At 34.0% G+C, this 19,654-nt stretch overlaps 2 protein-coding genes across 5 annotated transcripts; one reads left to right on the top strand and one right to left on the bottom strand.

Annotated features, from left to right (window-relative positions):
• The first annotated feature begins 343 nt into the window (after window positions 1–343).
• LOC131662269 (uncharacterized) lies at window positions 344–1,111 on the top strand. The gene has a single exon (XM_058932011.1). It carries the CDS (start codon window positions 446–448, stop codon window positions 1,100–1,102), a length of 657 nt encoding a protein of 218 aa, XP_058787994.1. The 5' UTR covers window positions 344–445; the 3' UTR covers window positions 1,103–1,111.
• Window positions 1,112–1,240: 129 nt separating this feature from the next.
• Window positions 1,241–6,204, bottom strand: LOC131662268 (disease resistance protein RPV1-like). 4 transcript variants are annotated; one of them, XM_058932010.1, is made up of 5 exons: window positions 6,064–6,194; window positions 5,016–5,547; window positions 3,432–4,548; window positions 3,048–3,347; window positions 1,241–2,825 (listed from the first exon to the last, which is right to left on the bottom strand). In XM_058932010.1, exons 2-5 carry the CDS (start codon window positions 5,519–5,521, stop codon window positions 1,392–1,394), a joined length of 3,357 nt encoding a protein of 1,118 aa, XP_058787993.1. In that variant the 5' UTR covers window positions 5,522–5,547; window positions 6,064–6,194; the 3' UTR covers window positions 1,241–1,391. The 4 variants fall into 4 exon arrangements, with proteins under 4 accessions (XP_058787993.1, XP_058787992.1, XP_058787989.1 ...); XM_058932009.1 differs by having other exon boundaries at window positions 1,241–3,347; window positions 5,016–5,537; window positions 6,064–6,204; XM_058932006.1 differs by having other exon boundaries at window positions 1,241–3,347.
• Window positions 6,205–19,654: the final 13,450 nt, after the last annotated feature.

Genomic DNA, 19,654 nt, shown 5'->3' with positions numbered 1-19,654 from the left:
AAGTTTTCACATGTAGCATAGTTGTCCTTTGTGCCCACTCATAATCACACACATATAAGCTTTCTATCCTCACTCTTTTTTAAAAACTACTACTTCATATGTCATACTCAAAATAAGTGTACAATGAATAACCATTTGTCAATTTTCGGGACAATTCGTAACCTACAATATATGCTATTTGCCTCTATTCCTTTCAAGCAACAATCATCATTTATAACAAACGCCATGAAAGGTAGGTAATCTTTGGAATTTGCGAAAACTTAAATATATGTCAATTCATACTAATAATTTGCCAACCAACTTCTATATGAAATTTGCTTTAAAAACACACCAACATCTACCATCATTTTATATAAGGAAACCTTCACAACTTTAACACCACACCAACATCCCATTTAGAAACTCTTTTAGATCCAATTTGATTCCACACAAAAAAGTGGAAGCTATGGAAAAGATAAATTACCATAAAATAGCATTTTTTACTCAAAGCATAAGAACTCATCATAACTATCTTATTAAGGTTACACCGTTGATAGTTTCCTTATCTTTGTTTCCTTTCATCTTTTCTACTCCTTCCTTAATTTCTTTCCTCCATCACTTCAACTTCTACTTCTCTACATTTTCTTTCCAACTATTCACTCACACCATAGACAAAAATTGCATGTTCCTTCTATGTAATGGTCTTCTTGTTTTTGTTGGTATAACAAGATCTTTATCTACTGGGTCTAGTAGTGTTGATGAATCTTTCAACTATGTTAAAGATGGTTCGCAATCACTTTACTCAATGGTTGAAACTAAAGTGACAGTATTAGTGAGTGAAGAAAACGACGACGAAGCTAAAGATATAAATTTTGAAGAAGGAAAAGGAAGTAGCATATTAGTTTTGGAACAAGAAGAGGAGCCAAAAGAAAAAAGTAACATGTTTGACGAAGGAGGTGAAGAGAAAGACAATGATAAAGAAATGGTTGATGAGGAAGAAGTTTTAGAAGAAGCAAATTGGGTGTTAAACACAGATGAATTGAACAAAAGGTTTGATGACTTCATTAGAAGGATGAAAGAAGATTTGAGGATTGAAGCTCAAAGACAATTTGTCATGGCTTGATTTTGCTTAGGAACTATGATGATGTTTTTTTATGTTGGAATTTTTTTTAGGATTTTTAACGAGGCCTTCTAAATAAATATTTAAAATATATACATTTTAGAAAATGTAGTGAATGCAATGATGTTGTTCTCATTTTACATCAAAAACAGGAGAAAGAGATCTCAAAATAATAATGACTTGTATTATTCTTTTGACCCTCTTAACAAGTGCTTCAGCAAAAAACCTGTCCAGTGTTGTTACAGCAGTTACTACAATAAACCGGGAATTGTTTTCTTGAATCACAAGAAATTTAGACAACAGAATGTAGCTTTTTTCCTCTCCTAACATATACATGTTTAATAGGAGGTCTACTAACAGAAGGTTGTTCTTCTTCTTTACGAGAATAAAAAGGTTGTTCCTGGTCATCTTCATTTTCATTGTTAGAGCTTTTGACTTTAATCTCATTTTTCATATTCCAATCAGAGTCTTGAACAGTGGATTTTAATTTTAATTCAACAATCTTGTTAGTAACACGACTACTACCATCCAGCTTCAACTTATGTTTTGAGGAATATACAGGTAAGACGCCGCACCCTTTTATCCCCTCCGTTGACCACCACATTTGTTCCTTCTGACCTAGAAATACGAATTGAAATGATAGGTTGCAAAATGCATAACTTCCACTTTCTTGTCTGTTGTAATGATGCCAACATATCAATACATGATCTGAAATTAATTTCCCGGGATAATTGAGACCAATATGACGTCTGTCGACTTCTTTGTCGTCTTCAAAGATGATACAATCAAGGGGACCAAGAGAATGAAGGTGAGCATGAAATCCCTCGGATAGAATGACACAAAATATGAAACCACATAGGCCAGATTTTGGAATGGGAGGAATAGTTATTGAAGCCTCTGTTGTCTGAAAATCAAACTGGCACGGAACTTGTGCTCCTGGCAAAAAAGAGTAATATAGACCACCGCCATTTACAATAAGAGGGTCGTCGGAGAAAGTTTGTACTGTGTTCTCAAGCAATAACTGTTGGGAGGAGTCTGTGTCCAGATAAGTGCAATTACGGGCTTTCAAATATAGCAGGGATGGCGGAAGCTCTGCTAGAGACACAAGTTTCCTGCAATTATTTATATCAAGCCAGCTCAGCCTTGAGTGCTTTTTGATGTTCTCAGGGAGACCTTCTAAGTTGAAACACTCACTCATTTTTAGTCGATTTAAAGACCATATGCCATCAAGAATGAACCGCAGATTTAATGCATCAATTTCTGTGCACCCAGAAAGGTTTAGTTCTGTAACAGACCCCACTCCATGACGATTTGATAACTTACTCCCAACAATGTTAAGCTTGTTACATTCAGATAGGTCAAGAGTAGTAAGCTTGGTATTACGCCAAATCGATGAAGACAATTCATGTATAGCGGTGCCATGTAAGGATAAATTTGTCATTGCCTCCGATGTCACCGAAAATTCGGTGAGAGATGAACAACCATTGACTAAGAGATTACGGAGAGATTTAGAATGAATGTTGGTTTTAAGGCTTTCAATCTTTATGCAACCTCGTAAATCTAGATGTTTAAGTCGGGGGAGACATAAGATGGATGGATGGAGCTGACACAGACTTTCGCATTTATAGAGATGCACCCTTTCAAGATTTGTAGCCCTCGATAAGTCTGGGATCTCAATCAGATCGTAGGAGAACTCAAGCAAAACTATCTTTAAATTCACAAGATTCTGTAACAAGAAATAAACATGGCAGTGCAGAGAAACCATTAAATTCATAATCAAGCATGAGTATTGATTAAAACAGAAATTAAACCGAATTAAGCAGAAATAGAAGCATGTCTTGTTGAAGTTTTGTGCCCGACACTTGTAAGACCTAGCAATTTTGTGAATGAGCATCAAAGCTTTATCTACAGTTTTAAATGTATATCGAAAGTCGAAACACTTTTGTACCTGAACTCCATCCCATAGTTTTTTAAGCTTGCTACGAGTCAGGTTGAGCTCAAGAAGCATTTCAGCACAAAAGGTTGTTGGCAAAGACTCAAGGCAGTAAGCATCCCATCGAAGGTACCTTAATTTATCAGAAAGCCACTCGAGACCATCAGGAAAGTACACATTGCATGCTCTACAATCAGTTCTATCATAGATTTTAAGATATCTTAAGTTTGTCATCCTTTTGAAGGAGTCAGACTTTAAGTAAAGATCCCCAACTTCTGTTCTATCAAATGTTATAGCTTCCACAGCTTCTGTTCCCTAACAAACAAAAATTAGAATAATAATTAGCAAAAGTTCTCATACATGTGTTTTCAGATAGAAGTAATTGCATTGTCTACTGACCTTGTTATTTTTCAATAGATCGCATATTTCTTCAGCTTTCCACAATCGACTTCGTTTTCCAGGATCTTTAGATTCTTGATTAACAATATCCCGTCCCATTTCTTGTAACAAATCATGCATTTCTAAACCATCGACTTCCGAATTGCTAAACGATAGCCAAATTAGTTTTATTTGTATGAGAGATTTATTTAGAAGGACTTCTATCCCACTTGTTGCAAACAACTCACAAGCTTCCAATAATTCTATTACAAAATCTTTACTCTTTTCTCTCAAAAAGCATATGATGTCTAGAAATATAGCTTTTTGACAACGATCTAAGTCATCAAAACTCAATTTTAACACATCGCAAATTTTCTTATTAGGAATCTTTTCCAGCTTTTTCAATTCATTTTCCCATGCTTCTTTGCCTCTTGAACGGAGATTTGAACCTATAACTTTTAAAGCCAGAGGATTGCCTTTGCAATAGGCAATTACTCTTTCTGATAGATCTTGATATCCAATTTCAGGATGTTTTTCTCCGAAAACTGTCAAACTGAATAGCTGAAGAGAATCGTGTTTGTTTAATACCTGAACCTCATATATTTCACATTTACTGAACAGACTAAATATGTGCTTATCTCTAGTAGTAATAACTACCCTACTACCTGGTCCCAACCCATCAAGTTTTAGGATAAGATCTTCAATTTTGTCTAAGGTTTCCACGCCATCCAACACAATGAAAACTTTTTTACGGGCAATCCTTCTCACGGAAAAATGGGATTCTATGTAGGATGCATCAGGATGAAGATTTTCTTCCTCTAACAATGTAGAAAAAAATTTAGAGCGTACACCATCAAGTCCATACTTGTTTGACTCATCCATTACATTGAGGAAGCAACAACCTTCGAATTGGGAATGCAGTTTGGCGTATAAAGCCTTAGCAAGGGTTGTCTTTCCTATGCCACCCATGCCCCATATTCCAAGGACTATAACTTCATTTGACCCAATTTTCAGTATTGATTCAATTTGTTCATAATTCTTCTCAATTCCAACAAGCCCCTTAATTTCATATTGGTACTTGAGATTCAGTTTCTGCAAAACATCTTTGACAATGTCCTTGATGAAGTCTGATTCAGTCCTAGCATAAGAAAGAGGGGAAGAAGGTTTTACAATTCTAACAAATCCGATAGAAGAAAAATATATAACATCTATGGTCAACATAGTGGCAATAGTTCAGTAGAGCAAAATGGGAACAAAAACTCGATTTAAGGGGATAGCATTCATTTTCTTATATATTTTCTTAAAAAACTATCATTATGCCATGTCATACAACTAATTTTAAAATTTATCAGTGATATAAACTTAATGAAAAAGACAATGGAGAACTTAATGAAGAAGTCTATGGATGTTTGCTTGAGTTGAACAAACTTGACTGAGGGTTTATAGGATAGCATCCATCTTCTTATATATTCCATACTATATACAAAACTAAAAATTAGAAAACAAAGCATGCACATGATATGAGGTAGTTTATGGAGTTTACATATAATTTTTGAAATATACAAATCATGATATGTAAAAAGCTAGATAGTTTCTTTTGTTTACCTGTAATTTTGAAAGTCCCAACCAACTAAACTAGCTGCCTCAGTGAGAGCCGCTTTCCATATCTTCAACCTGTCATAATTGTGCTTCAACTCTCGCTTATGTTTTTCAAAGGCTTGCTTGTACCTCCCAGTCTGGTTCCTCACGTGTGACGGATCTATGTTGTAAAAAACAGGTATCACAATCTGCTTCTTATATCTCTTGCATTCAAGAATCTTTTTGAGCTCATTCAAGCACCACTTTGAGGAAGCATAGTTTTCTGAGAAGATGACAATAGATAGATGTGACTCCTCAATGGCTTTGATGAGTGTTGGAGAGATCTCATCTCCTTTTTTAAGCTCATTGTTGTCAATAAAGGTTTCAAATTTCTTTCGACTCAAAGCATCATAAAGATGGCTCGTGATGCTTTTGCGAGTATCCTCACCTCGAAAGCTAAGAAATACGTCGTATTTTTTCAAAGACGCCGCAGAGGAAGTATCAAAAGCATTGCTGAGTTGCTTCCAAGCCATTATAAATTCCAAGTGCCTGCACTGCACTACACCCAGTGTTCAAATATGTTTGTGAGCCTTGGAAGTTAATAAATGAATAGAGAACTAAAATTAAAAGCCTATTGATATGAACTAATGAAAAATATGAACTTAGATAAAAACCTAGAGCTCAAGTCAAGGGAAATTGGTAAACATGGAAGCACTGACACTGACATGGTTGAATTGAAGTTGAACATTCTTACACAATTGACATCGAAATTTACTGTTCAAACTTAATTCTACTTAAATTTATCTAAACATAAATCACTTTATCTTTAATTCACTTTTATCTAGAATCAATTTTACATAATCAATTCATTCAAAATCAATTATTTTCACAGCAGAACCAAACACACACCTAGATCCCTAATAAAAGTGGTGTCAAGTGGTTAATTGCAGGAATTGACAGTTAGTGTTTTAGGTAAACAAAAATGAGAGGTGATTTGAAATATATGCAGCCAAAATAAGCAATTGATGAAATTCTCATGAAAATTAAGTTAATTTGGGAGAAAATTGCAGCATACCAGAATCCGAATCCAGAGGAGCTTCTTGCAACCGACGAATTCTGAAGAGCTTCTTCTTTTTCTTCTGTAGCGTGGCTTAGTAGTTATGAACAAGAAACTAAGGGTGTGTTTGGTTCGAGGTAAATGGAGGGGAGGGGAGGGAATGTTTATAATAAATTGTGTTTGGTTCAATTTTTAGGAGAGGAGGGGAGCAAAATCCCTCCAAATCACACTTTTTGTGTCCCTCCAAATCGGGGGATTCGGAGGGGAGGAGAGGGAAAGTGACTATTGATATTTAATAAATTAATATATTTACTAAAATACCCTCAATTTTATTTTATTATTTCAAAATTATTATTTTCTTTCGTCTGCTTCTTTTTTTGTGATTTTTCTCTATTGCTTATATCAATTTATTATAATTATTTTTTACCTTAAAATTATAACTTTTATTTAATAAAAATTATAATCACTACAATTTTTTATTTTTTATTATAATTTTTATTTTTATGTTTATTTATATTAATTTTTTTCTAATTTTATTATATATTCTATTAAAAATATTTTATATAAAATTTTAAACCATTCATTTATTTTGCAATATATATATATATATATATATATATATATATATATATATATATATATATATATATATATATATATATATATATATATATATATATAACAATAAGTTATTTTATGTATTCAAAAGTTGTTATTAACAGATAGATAATTTTACGTCGAAAGTTATAATACGTATTAAGTGTATTCAATTTTTTTAACGTTATGCGGTAAATTATTAATTTTTTATCACTCAATAGTAAAAATATTATTTTCAAAAAATTATTTATGAAATTTTCACCTTTGAATATCATATCAGTTATATAAAATCATAAGGATAAAAATGTAAATTATTAATAAAACCCCTCCCCTCCCCTCGTGAACCAAACACATTTTTAACCATAATCTCTTCCCTCCCCTCCCCTCCCCTCGTTTGAACCAAACATACATATAATTAATAAAAATCCCTCCCTTCCCTCCCCTCCCCTTCCCTCCATTAAAATCCCTCCCCTCCCCTCCCCCTCATTTGAACTAAACAGACCCTAAGTAAACGATGTAGTCAAAGCCGTGTAACTAAGCTCCGTCTCATACATCAATAATAAAATATTAAAACAAAGACTCAAATAGTACCAACTCCACTACTTCTATTATAATCAAAAGCTTAAATAAAAAATTGTAATATAAAGTATAATTCCTATAAGTATAAGAAGTTTTGATTATAAAAATACAATAGCTTCAACTACTTGTAAATTTGTTTTCTATAGTTTTATTTTTATTTACTTTGTGTAAAATTGTCTCAAATAGTTTTAAAAAATATATAAAAGCTTCCCTCGTGATATATAAAAGTCTCCTTATAATATGGTATTTTTGCCAACTTAAAAAACTAAAGTGTTTTATAAAATAAATAATTATAGCATAATAAAAATATATAATTCAAAAAAAGCATAGTTGTTTATGAATTCCAAGTGCCTACACAAAATGCTATTACTCAAAACTAAAAAGGTGTTCTTGATACTTGTTGTCAATGATACTTTTGTTTAAATGTGTGATGTGTCAATGATAAAAATAAAAAATAAAAGGGTAATGTTAACGAGTGTCCCAAGGGCACTGGTTAAGAGATCAAAAAAGGTAAGTTGAATATTGTTTAATAAAGTAAAAAAGATAAGTTTTTTACCTAAAATATATCTAATCAATGTATGAAAATATAGATAATTAACTTTTTTAAAGAATATTGTGTATATTTAATGCATTGAATATACATATTTTTTTATTAGGAATGCTTAACCAGTGCCCCTGGGGCACTCGTTAGCATTACCCAAAATAAAAAACTAAGTCACCTTTGTTGCCAATGTCAAAGTAGTTTAAATTTATAGGGGTGTTTGCAGTACGGTTTGGGCGGTTTTTACGTAAAAAATTATCTGAACCGCATGAGAAAAAAGTGTGCAGTTCGATTTGGTTCGGTTGGCTTTTAGAAATAAAACTGAACCAAACCAAACCAATGGAGTTTGGATTGGTTCGGTTGGTTTGGTTTTTTTTCACAAAAATTCATTGAGCCATACATACACATATTGATGACAACATAACTTTGTATTTAGTCATTTATGCGTTATCAAATAACAACAAAATTCATCATATTTGGATAACAACTTTCCATTTAACATACAAAATAATATTAGATAAAAGTGGAATAAAAAACATAAAATAGTAGCATAAAATAATATCAAAAACATTATAACAAAATAGAAAGAAAAAAAAAGATCAGAGATGAAAAAGAAAGAGCAGAAGAAATGCGATTAGATAAGAAGAGGAACATTAAAAACGCAATTGGAAGAGAGAACAGTATAATAAAAATAATATGATGAAAAAAAGAACTTAAGAGATGAAAGACTATAAAAGAATGTGATATGTATTTGGAAAAGAAGATGAGAAGAAGATGCACTACCGCTAGGAGAGATTTGAGAAGACTTAAACTGAAATCTTAAGTGTGAGGAAGAGAAAAACATTTGTAATCGTAAGGATAAGGAATAATATATTTGAGTTTGGGTTGAATATAAGTTAATTTAAGTTTGGAGGTTGTAACATAATACGGTTTGGTTCGGTTTATAAAATACAAACCGCAAAACAAACTGAACCGCGCGGTTTGTTAAAAAATGACTCAAACACGTCCGAACCAAATGTGGTTTTTTGCGGTTTCGATTTAGTTTGGTTCGATTCTGCGATTTTCTATTGGGCCGGTTTGGTTTTGAACATCCCTAATCTATTATAGTATGTTAAAACCAAGATCGACTCCAAGAGCAATTCCACTGTTCTATATTATAATCTTTTAGTATATTTAAATTAACATGTATGATATTCTTACGATCCTAAGTGTTCACCAAATACTATTTATTGTATTTATGTATTTATAAGGTGAACAATATTTTTTTTAAAATAAAAAATATATATTTATGAATAGTAATGTGCAGTGACGGAGTTAGAAAATATATAAAGCCCGGACAAAATTTTAAAGACCGTAAATTTACATTTGATATAATATACAAATAGTCATCTATCAAAATAAAAGATACTCATCATTTTGTATAGTTTAAATCAAATACATCTTATAAAGAAAAATAAAAATATAGTTACAATCAGGATCGGCCCAACCTATTTAGAGGCCTAAAGAAAATTTTAAAATGGGACATTTAAAATGTATTTTAAAATTATAATTTTGTGGTTGCTAAGAGTTGAACTCAAGACCAAAAGAAAAATAGGCCTAAATTTTAACTACTCAACTATGACAGTTTATGTGTTAAAAATTTCTTTATCCACCCCCCTGGGGTGAGAACCCCTGCTGGAAACCCCATAATACCCCTGACTTCGGAGATGCATCTCCGAAGTCAATTTTTTCTTCTATTTTCGCCGAATTCGCAGATGTATCTCCGAAAATACCTTTTTTTTGGTGTTTTCAGAGATGCATCTCCTAAAACACCCTGTTAGAACAAGAAATGTTCTGATCAATATTCTTAGTTTTGATGATAACATTATATATGAATTTTGTATAAGAGAATGTGGTACTCTAATTATTCACGTTTTCCACTTCAGGAAAAGTATAAAAGAGTATGCACAAAATCAGCGCTCAGAGGCTCTGACCCAGAAGTTCTGGAGTGCTTCATCAGAACATGGTCTGGCAGACATTAGAAGATGGTCCTGCAAAATTAGAACATGAACTGGAAAGCATCAGAAGATGGCAGTCAGAAGTAAAGCTCTGAACATCTGATGGAATCACGCTCAAAGCACTTCTAAAGTCTGAAGACAGAAGTTGCATCTACACCAAAGTTGAAGACTCTGATATTCAAATGTTTATTCTACATATTCTGAGTCCAGAAGAAAGTACAAGAAGAAAAGGCTATAACGTCAAATCTCTGACTGACAAAAGGAACGTTAGAAGCTACAAAAGGCAAAGTCAGTAAAAGTAGTGAAAGCATGGTTCGAGGTAGTTGACAAAAGTGTGAAACATTAAATGCAGCAGTGTACTATTCACACAAAGCATTAAATGCTCCCAACGGTCACATTTCCTTCAGCGCCTATAAATAGAAGATCTGATTCAGAAGCAGCAACAACTCTCTCACGCAAAAGCACCAAAACGCTGTCAAACTAAAATCAAAGAAAAGCAAAGAAGAACTTCATCTTCAACCTCACAACTTTGTAATATTTTAGTGAGAGTTAGATCTTAAACTTAAGAGAAAAATCACTTTGGTGATTATAGCTTATTTAGAAGCATTTGAATCTCTTGTAACATTTATTTTACATTGATTGTAAAAGGATTTCCTAGAGTGATCAAGTTGTGATCAGGATACTCTAGAAGACTTAGAGAGTTTCTAAGTGGAGAACCATTGTAATCAGTTTGATTAGTGGATTAAATCCCCAGTTGAGGTAAATCACCTTGTAAGGGGTGGACTGGAGTAGTTTAGTTAACAATGAACCATGATAAAAATAATTGTGTTATTTATTTTTATCTACCTTTTTTGAGAAAGAACCTTTATTCAATCCCCCCATTTCTAAGTGTTCTTCACTCCTTCAATTGGTATCATAGCTCCGGTTCTAGGTGCAAACACTTAACCGTGTTAGAGAAAAGATTTAGGGAGAAAAACACAAAATGGTTGAAACAACTACTTCTACTTCTACTCCTGAGGAAAACAATGGTAACAATGGAAGCAGTAGCTTCAATGGTTACAATAGACCACCAGTCTTTGATGGTGAAAACTTTGAGTATTGGAAAGATAGACTTGAAAGTTATTTTCTATGTCAAGATGGTGATCTATGGGACTTAGTGTTGGATGGTTACAGACATCCTGTAAATGCTCGTGGAGTCAAGATTACAAGACAAGCTATGAGTGATGACCAAAAGAAAGAATTCAAGAATCATCACAAATCAAGAACTATATTGTTAAATGCTATCTCACATGCTGAGTATGAGAAGATCACAAACAAAGATACTGCTCATGACATCTTTGAATCTCTGAAGATGACTCGTGAAGGAAATGCTCAAGTCAAGGAGACAAAAGCTCTTGCTCTAATCCAGAAGTACGAAGCGTTCAGAATGGAAGATGATGAACAAAAAGATAATCAGAAATCTTCCCAGAAGATGGGGACCAATGGTTACAGCATTCAAGATTGCCAAGAATCTGAATGAATCATCTCTTGAGGAGCTAATAAGTACCTTGAGGAGTCATGAGATTGAGCTAGAAGCAAATGAGCCTCAAAGGAAAGGTAATTCTATTGCTTTGAAATCTAAAAATAAAAACTATGCTAACGCTTTTCAGGCAGAAGAAGAAGAATCTGATGAGTCGGAGTCAGAAGAAGAAGAAGAAGAAGATGAATTGTCTCTCTTATCTAGAAGAGTAAATCAAATTTGGAAGAGCAAGCAGGGAAGATTCAAGAACTTCAAGAACTTCAAGAGACCTGAGAAGGGAGAATCTTCTGAACACAGAAGATCTAGCAAGAAGAAAGTGACGTGCTATGAATGCAAAGAGCCTGGACACTACAAGAATGAATGTCCAAAGCTTCAGAGGGAAAAGCCCAGAAAGAAGTTTGAAAAGAAGAAAGGCATGATGGCTACATGGGATGACTCTGATTCATCAGATCAAGAGTCAGACTTTGAAGATGAGCAAGCCAACATAGCACTCATGGCAACAATTGATGCTGGTTGTCGCCTCAGTTTTTTTGTGGGATGCGAACTGACTCTTCTTTTATTTTTGAGTTGTGAAAATCAGAGAGTCGCCACCGAATTTTATTTTATCCAATTAAGGAAAGGTTTATAAAAGAAACCGAAAAAAGACCTTAAAGAGACTTTGGGTTCGGGGGTAGGTTATACAAAGGGAAGGTGTTAGCACCCTTTGTATCCATGGTTATCCATGGGCTCTTAATTGCTTAGATCACTTGCTTGAATTGTTTGTTTTGCTTGAAATGCTTGTATGTGGTTTTAAATATTTTTTAAAGAATTAACTTTGTAATGATTCTTGTGCGGATGTATGCAAAGTGTTTATCTTTCGAAAGATATTTTGATGGTTTGAAAAAGATTTTTAACTTTGTAATGATCCTTGTTTGGATATATACAAAGTGTTGTCTTTTTGAAAGTTTGTTTTGAAAAAAACAGTGATGTGTAAGAATTTTTGTTGTTTTTGATTGACCAAGCAATTAGGAGATATACCCTAATTTTATAAGGTTTTTTCCTATTTCTTTAGAAAATTTTCCTTGATTGGATACAGAAGAAAAATTTGAATTGCATTTGAAGCAGTAGAATTTATTTTGAAAAGAGTAACAGAGGGATTACCCTAAGAGGTGCAAGTGTGATTGTGTTTTATTTTCAGATATGTTATCTTTGAGATTAGTGATCTATTGCCTCAGTTATTATTCTTGACATACACGCAATTTTATATGTACAGGAATTTAAAGTGCGGGAATATAAAATGCGGGAAGTAAATCTACGTTATTACATCGATTGTGCGAGAAATGTAAACTACGCTATTTACATGAATTTGACAACCTATACACTTATCTATGAATTTAAATTGCAATAAGATAAAGGGAAAATATTTTTGGATTTTTGGAGGGTTGATTTTAATTAAAATTAATGCATAATTAATTTAATTAAAAGGTTAAGAATTAGAAATAAAATTTAAACCTAAAAAGTTAAGTCTAAAATATGTCCAAATTATTTGTTAATTAATTTTAAAATGAAATTAATTTTTTTGTGATTTTTGAAAGGTTTTTGAAATTATTAAGTTAATTAACATGTAATTATACAAATAATTATACACATAAATTAAACTTAAAGATAAAAATATTCTAATTATGTACAAAATTAGTTCATGATATGTAAACTTAATTTAATAAAAAGAAAATATTTTTTTTGATTTTTTTTGATAGGCTAGAACTAATTAAAAGATAAATATATAAATATTATCTAATTAATTAAACAAAATATTTTAATTATGAAGAAAAATAAAATATTTTTATATCAAAAATTAATATAATATTTTATCAACCTAAAAATATTTTTAGTATAATTTTCTGATTTTTTAAACTATTTTAAAATAATTTTGCAAAGAAAATCAAATAAGAATAAAAATATAAATTAAGTGATCATGTGTGGTTGATGGGAGGGTCTATGATATGGATGCGTGCTCAGGTGCGTTGGATCTTGTTACAAGTTGATCTGATGGCTGTAAGCGTGAGGCACATGGTATGATGGTGGAACGCAAAACACAGGAACCGGGGAGGGTAAAAACGCGCGCTGGTTTGAATGAACCAATCACGTGGCTCCACGCTTCATCTTCTTCATTTCAAAATCCTGCAACCGTAGGTAAAGGTTTTACCTACGGTTTTTTCCGTCACTAAAACTCCTGCAAATCAAAAATCACAAGACATGCAATATAAATAAAACATGAGACCATGGATCGACTGCAAATGGTCCACTGATCACAACCATGGCCTTAGTTTTGTCAGATTTTGCCTTAAACGAAAAGCCCCGTTTCGAGCTTCAAGAACCCTAAAATGGCATATGCTTCAAACATCCATTAAAATCAAATTAAAGTTCCAAAAACGATCAGAGCATCTAACCAAACACAAATATGCAATTACATCTTGTTAAATATGCACGTATGATTATATTTTTGTAGGTTTTTGTTTGAACAAACCGTGAGCTATGGAGCTTGATTTAGGAGACTTTGATTGATGGAAATGATTACGATAGTTTCAGAATTACTTGAGGAACGTGTTTGGATGATTATTTGCACTTCAATCTAGCTTAAACTCAAAATTCGAATTTTAAATTTTCTTTGAAATTTTCAAGTTTGATACAAGTATGTTTCTGGTTGAAAATTCGTGTGTGTGTGTGTTGCTGATGGACTCAAGCTATTATATAGGCAAGATTGAGTGCTTAGAACTTAAGCAACCATGCTTTTCTTCCATACTTGAGTAACTTTGAAATTTTGAATTTTTTATGAATAAAAGCTTTGAAAGTCTTGGCCATGGCTTCAATTTTCTTCACCCTCTTGCCATAGGTCTTCTGTACCTCTATGCCTCAGAATTTGGATCAAACTTGGTGACTCAAGCTAAAGACAAAGCATTGGATCATTATCTTGGATCATTTCTTTTTTTAATTTAACTTTAAATGAAGTAAAATTAAATCAAAAAAGAAATAAAAATGCCATGGGCCTAAGATTGGCCGTGGGAGGCCTTAAACATTATTAGGAACATGTTTGGATCACAAATGATTGGGCCTTTTTGGAAAAAAAAACCATTTTGATCAATGTTGGTTTCATGCATTTTCCCAAAAAATGACCAACTTCAACAAGGCATAACTCCCTCAATTTTGATCATATGAAGGAGTTCTTGTACTTTTTAGAAACCTCAAGATGTCCTCTACAAGCTACTTTGGAAGCGTTTTTGCATTTGGAGAAGTTATCTTGATGTTATGGGCTTTGACAAAAAACTGCTTTTTGTTGACTTTGAAAATGACCTGTAATGTCTGAGCTCATATTTTCCAAATGGTAAATCCAATGACCATGAGACCAATTTCATTTGAAAGATAATTGAATTTCCTTCAAAATAAGCTTTGGTTGGAATTTTTCAGATGAACGAGGAAAGAGTTATGGCCGGTCAAAGTTCAGTTGACTTTTTAGGAGAAAACCCTAATTTTGAAACTTAGAGTTTTGTTGATTTCTGAACTTTTCTTGATGAATTATGATCAACCATTTATCAAATGATGAATCTTTTGACAAAATATGGATGTTGACAAAAAATTGCATTTTTGACTGTCTGTTAACTTTTCGGTCAAACTGGTCGTCTGTTGATTGTTTGAGCTGTTGACTATGCGTCCGAGCGAATCGAAGTTTGAAAATTTTTCTGGTTGTACTTTAAGACATATGGAGATCCATGAAATCCATTTTGAGGTCTCAAAAACTCGTTCTCCTGAAAAAAAAAACAAAAACCCTAATTAGGGACTGTTTGTGTAGGAGACAGTTAGGCGTACCTGATTTCTGTGCAGTGTTGAGTCTCTGTTGATCATGTGATTATCAGAAGACTTCTAGAACAAAAATCTTGGAATTGTGAAATGCGAAAGATTGATTTGACTGATGGTACAAACACGGAGAATCGTGTTGTCAGCGAGTTTGACTGTTAACTGGCTGTCCGGGCATTAACGTAACAATTAAAGTGAAAACTTAACAGTTAAGGTTAATTTTTTCTTTTTGTTTTTGTTGTGTTAATGGTGAAAATTATTTACATGAGTTGTTAGAAAAACACAAACATAATAAATAAATAAAATATACTGTACACGAACGAAATTACTGATAATAATCTTGAGAAGGATTTAATGCACAGAAAAATAGATATTTAACTAGCAATAAACACACATAATATTATCTCGATAATTAAGTGACAGTACAATAGACAATACAATATTTAATACTGACAGTACAAATATTACATAATATAACGAACAGTACGACAAATATAATGAACGGTACGTTATTTGAAAGCGAAAGATACGACAAACTTTAAGTATGACGATTAAAAACCCATGCTATAAACAACAATATATAGATGTACGGGAGTGCAAGCATCCCAGGTCCGCATTTTTCAGGACTATGCAGGCAGAAAAAGGACATGATCACCACAAAAACAATGATGACAACAAGAAAAAACGTATCCACCCACTTTGCCATTTTTGCCGGGGAAGAAGAGAAAATAATTATGAGATAGTATGATAGAAATTTGGGAGATGAGTGAAATTTGATGTGAGAATTTATGGAAAAAATGAGGGGTATATATAGAGTGAAAAGAAGGATGGAGACGTTGGGGAATGAAGTGATACCGTACAAAAAAGGAATGTTTGAGTGGTAGTAGGATTTGAAAGAAAGTGTGTGGGATAAAGTTAGGATTTGATTTGAAAGAAAGAGATTTGAAAAGAAAGGAAAAGATTTGAAAACAATAATATAGTACAAAAATTAGTGGGAAACAAAACCAATAATAATTTAATTGTTACCAGTACAATCTGAATCCCCGGACTTTGCGCCTGTAAAATTTAATTCTGTACCAATTGCGTCAGTATTATTTATCTGAAAATAAATCTCAAATAAACAGCGTGTGAAGTGATAAACAGTATTTGGCGTTTGTGTAAGAATAAATTCAACAACGAACCCAAAATACCGTATAAAAATATTCTAAAAACTGAGTATTCATAAAATCAGGATATTTATGAAATAAAATCCAAGATTATATGAAACTCCCAATTTTTTTAGACAGAGGTCTGTTGCCTTCTTTCTGAAAAAAGATGCGGGCAAATTTTGGGGTATAACAGTTGCCCCTATTCAATCTTCGTAAACCTGAAGAGACCGATTGGAATCTGAAGGTAGAAGATGATTGAATATTTAGATGCCCTAAAAATGTGCACTTACCTCCACCGGAAGTGATGTTGGAAATTGCATTGAATGTGGCTTGAGAAATATCGTTGGCGGATCAAAACATTACCTGAGATGGGCTTTCAGATGCCATCTAGTGAATGTGTTGACGGTTTGTTCATCAGAATGAATCCATTGATTATATCTTGATGAAGGATTTAAATCTCTGTGTTGACCGTTACGGATCCGTCCGAGGTTACCGCTTTAAATCTTTGAGGTTGATCGTTACGGAACTGTCCAAAGTTTCCGCTTTAGATTTTGAATGTTGATCGTTACAGAACCGTCCGAAGTTTCCGCTTTAGATCTTGAAGATTGACTGCTTTAAGGAACCGTCTGAGGTATCGACTTAGATCTGAAGGTAGATCATTAAGGAACCGTCCAAGGCATCGACTTAGATCTGAAGGTGGATCATTAAGGAACCGTCCAAGGTATCGACTTAGATCTGAAGGTAGATCATTAAGGAACCGTCCAAGGTATCGACTTAGATCTGAAGGTGGATCATTAAGGAACCGTCCAAGGTATCGACTTAGATCTGAAGGTAGATCATTAAGGAACCGTCCAAGGTATCGACTTAGATCTGAAGGTTTTGAAGTTGTTTATTCGACTGTGGTATAGCCTAGAAATGTCAGAATGAGTCACCATTATACCGTATTTACTTTGCTTGTTTAGAGTTGATAAGTTGTTTGGAAAGAGAGATCTCTTCAGAATGAATCTTTGGTTTGATTATATCTGAGAGGAATGCTTGTCTGAATAGAACCCAGGAGAATATTGCATGTGATTGAGAATAACTTGCTGAGGATATTCGTCTACCTGAAAAACCAAGTTAGTGACATGCAATGTCATGATGTATGTAATGTATATGTTGAGATTCTCAACCTAAATGAGAACCGTGCATGTTATGTATGCGTTTGTCATGAAACATTATATGCTATGTATGAATATGCGTATGATGTATGATGTATGGACATGACTTATGCAGTTTAGAGCGTATCAAACTTCTGGTTGGGAAAATAAATCCCTGCTTGTTATTTCGGAAACGATGACATTATGATCGTTGATGATCTTTGCTATCTTGTTCGAGTATACTCAGCTGGGGAACTTCCTTACGGACCAGGATGCTCTGTTGAGGGATCTTTGACTACCGCTTGGGGATGAAGATAACTTGAAGGTTCTGATTTTGATGCACCCTGACTGGGAATAAGAGAGATGTGTAATCCTCCGATGCACTATTTGATCAAGCCTTTGTGTGGAGGATCACACCTTCTGGGGATAGTGATCTTGAACAGCCCTGCTGGGGAATAAGGAGTAGTCGTCCGATGTAATATCTATCCAGGCTTGGAGATAAGGCTTCTCGAATCATTTTGTTGGAGAGGGAAATCTCATCGAGGATTCTGCTGAGAAACGTATCTCTGTTGGGGAAGCGTTTCTTTTGATGCTCGTACTCAGTGTCGGTGATAAAATACTCCGTCGGGGAATTAATTGGCCCTTGCTTATCCGGGGATAACTCCTTGAGGATTGCTCTGTGGGGGATATTCCCATGTTGCTGGTTTCGGGATGATGTCCAGATGATTGGGACATTACCTGAATGCTATTCCTGTTTTTCTTATAAGCATCAATCATATTCAAATGCATATGTTCATTCAAAGTTATCATTGGGACGTTTACGCGTTCAAAACAGAAAAAAGTGAAAACATTGATTTTGAGCATGAATTGTAATGATTTGAAAGAGAGTCGTAATAGGCTGATTAGTACAAGGAGACAAAAATCCTAGTAGTAGGAAATTGTCATAAAACTTTGAAAAGCACTTATAAAGGGAAATAGCTATGTGAAAACAATCCAGTCAAGTTTCAACTCTGCTATTGCCAATCTGTCTCTGAGTATCTCATCCTTCACTTGTTGGAAAAAAATGATTGGACTGATTAGTGTCTTTGATGTGTTGAACCTTGAAGGTGAGTAGGTAGTCAAACGGGGCATAGTCGTACGCTTTATTCCCTAACTTTTGCCTAGGCTACCCTTTCAGGTTTTCAGCCTAACGGGATAATATATATATTTTTTTAATCTCTAATTTTTGCCTGGATCGCCCTTTCAGGTTTTCAATCCATCGAGACGCTCATTTTTGCCTAAGTTGCCCTTTCAGGTTTTCAACTTAGCGAGCTTTTTTTTAAGCGAAGTACTTTTTGACTATGTCCGCATTTACAGGGTGTGGGAAATCCTCGCCATCCATAGTGGTAAGCAACATGGCTCCGCCGGAGAATACTTTCTTGATTACAAATGGTCCCTCATAAGTGGGAGTCCACTTGCCCCTGGGGTCGCCCTGTGGTAAGATGATGTGTTTTACAACCAAATCACCGATTTGATATGCCTGACTTTTGACTTTCTTGTTGAAGGCTTTGATCATACATTTCTGGTACAACTGGCCATGATAAATAGCCGCAAGCCTCTTCTCATCAATCAGGTTTATCTGGTCCAATCGAGTCTGAATCCAATCGTCTTCGTCTAGATCGGCTTCTTTCATAATCCTTAGGGAAGGAATCTGAATTTCAATTGGAAGAACTGCCTCCATACCATAGACTAAGGAGAATGGAGTTGCCCCTATTGAGGTACGTGCTGAGGTGCGATAACCATGAAGAGCAAAAGGTAACATCTCATGCCAGTCTTTGTAGGTTACTGTCATCTTTTGTATGATCTTCTTGATGTTCTTGTTGGCAGCTTCCACGGCACCATTCATCTTTGGTCGATATGGAGAGGAATTATGATGTTTAATCTTGAACTGCGTGCAGAGTTCGGTAATCATCTTGTTGTTTAAATTTGTGCCATTGTCTGTGATGATCCTTTCAGGGATGCCATACCGACAAATGATATTGTGCTTGATAAACCGGGCCACAACATTTTTGGTGACTGAAGCAAACAAGGCTGCCTCTACCCATTTTATGAAGTAGTCAATAGCGACCAGGATAAAACGATGTCCGTTGGAGGCAGTAGGCTTGATTTCTCCAATCATATCAATACCCCACATTGCAAAAGGCCAAGGAGCTGTCAGAATGTTAAATGGGACTAGAGGTATATACACTTTGTCGGCATATATCTGGCATTTGTGACAAGTT

Source organism: Vicia villosa, linkage group LG3 (genome assembly GCF_029867415.1).
Source record: "Vicia villosa cultivar HV-30 ecotype Madison, WI linkage group LG3, Vvil1.0, whole genome shotgun sequence".
In the NCBI taxonomy this organism is placed as follows: Eukaryota; Viridiplantae; Streptophyta; class Magnoliopsida; order Fabales; family Fabaceae; genus Vicia; species Vicia villosa.
The sequence above is the reverse complement of the archived record's forward strand: the minus strand, read 5'-3'. Positions and strand labels throughout refer to the sequence as shown.

Coding starts and splice junctions, on each gene's coding strand:
- LOC131662269 (XM_058932011.1), top strand. CDS start 446: ATGGAAAAGATAAATTACCATAAAATAGCATTTTTTACTCAAAGCATA.
- LOC131662268 (XM_058932009.1), bottom strand. CDS start 5,521: ATGGCTTGGAAGCAACTCAGCAATGCTTTTGATACTTCCTCTGCGGCG. Junction 4,549..5,015: donor TGGGACTTTCAAAATTACAG/GTAAACAAAAGA, acceptor TTCTTATGCTAG/GACTGAATCAGACTTCATCA. Junction 3,348..3,431: donor ATCTATTGAAAAATAACAAG/GTCAGTAGACAA, acceptor TTTGTTTGTTAG/GGAACAGAAGCTGTGGAAGC.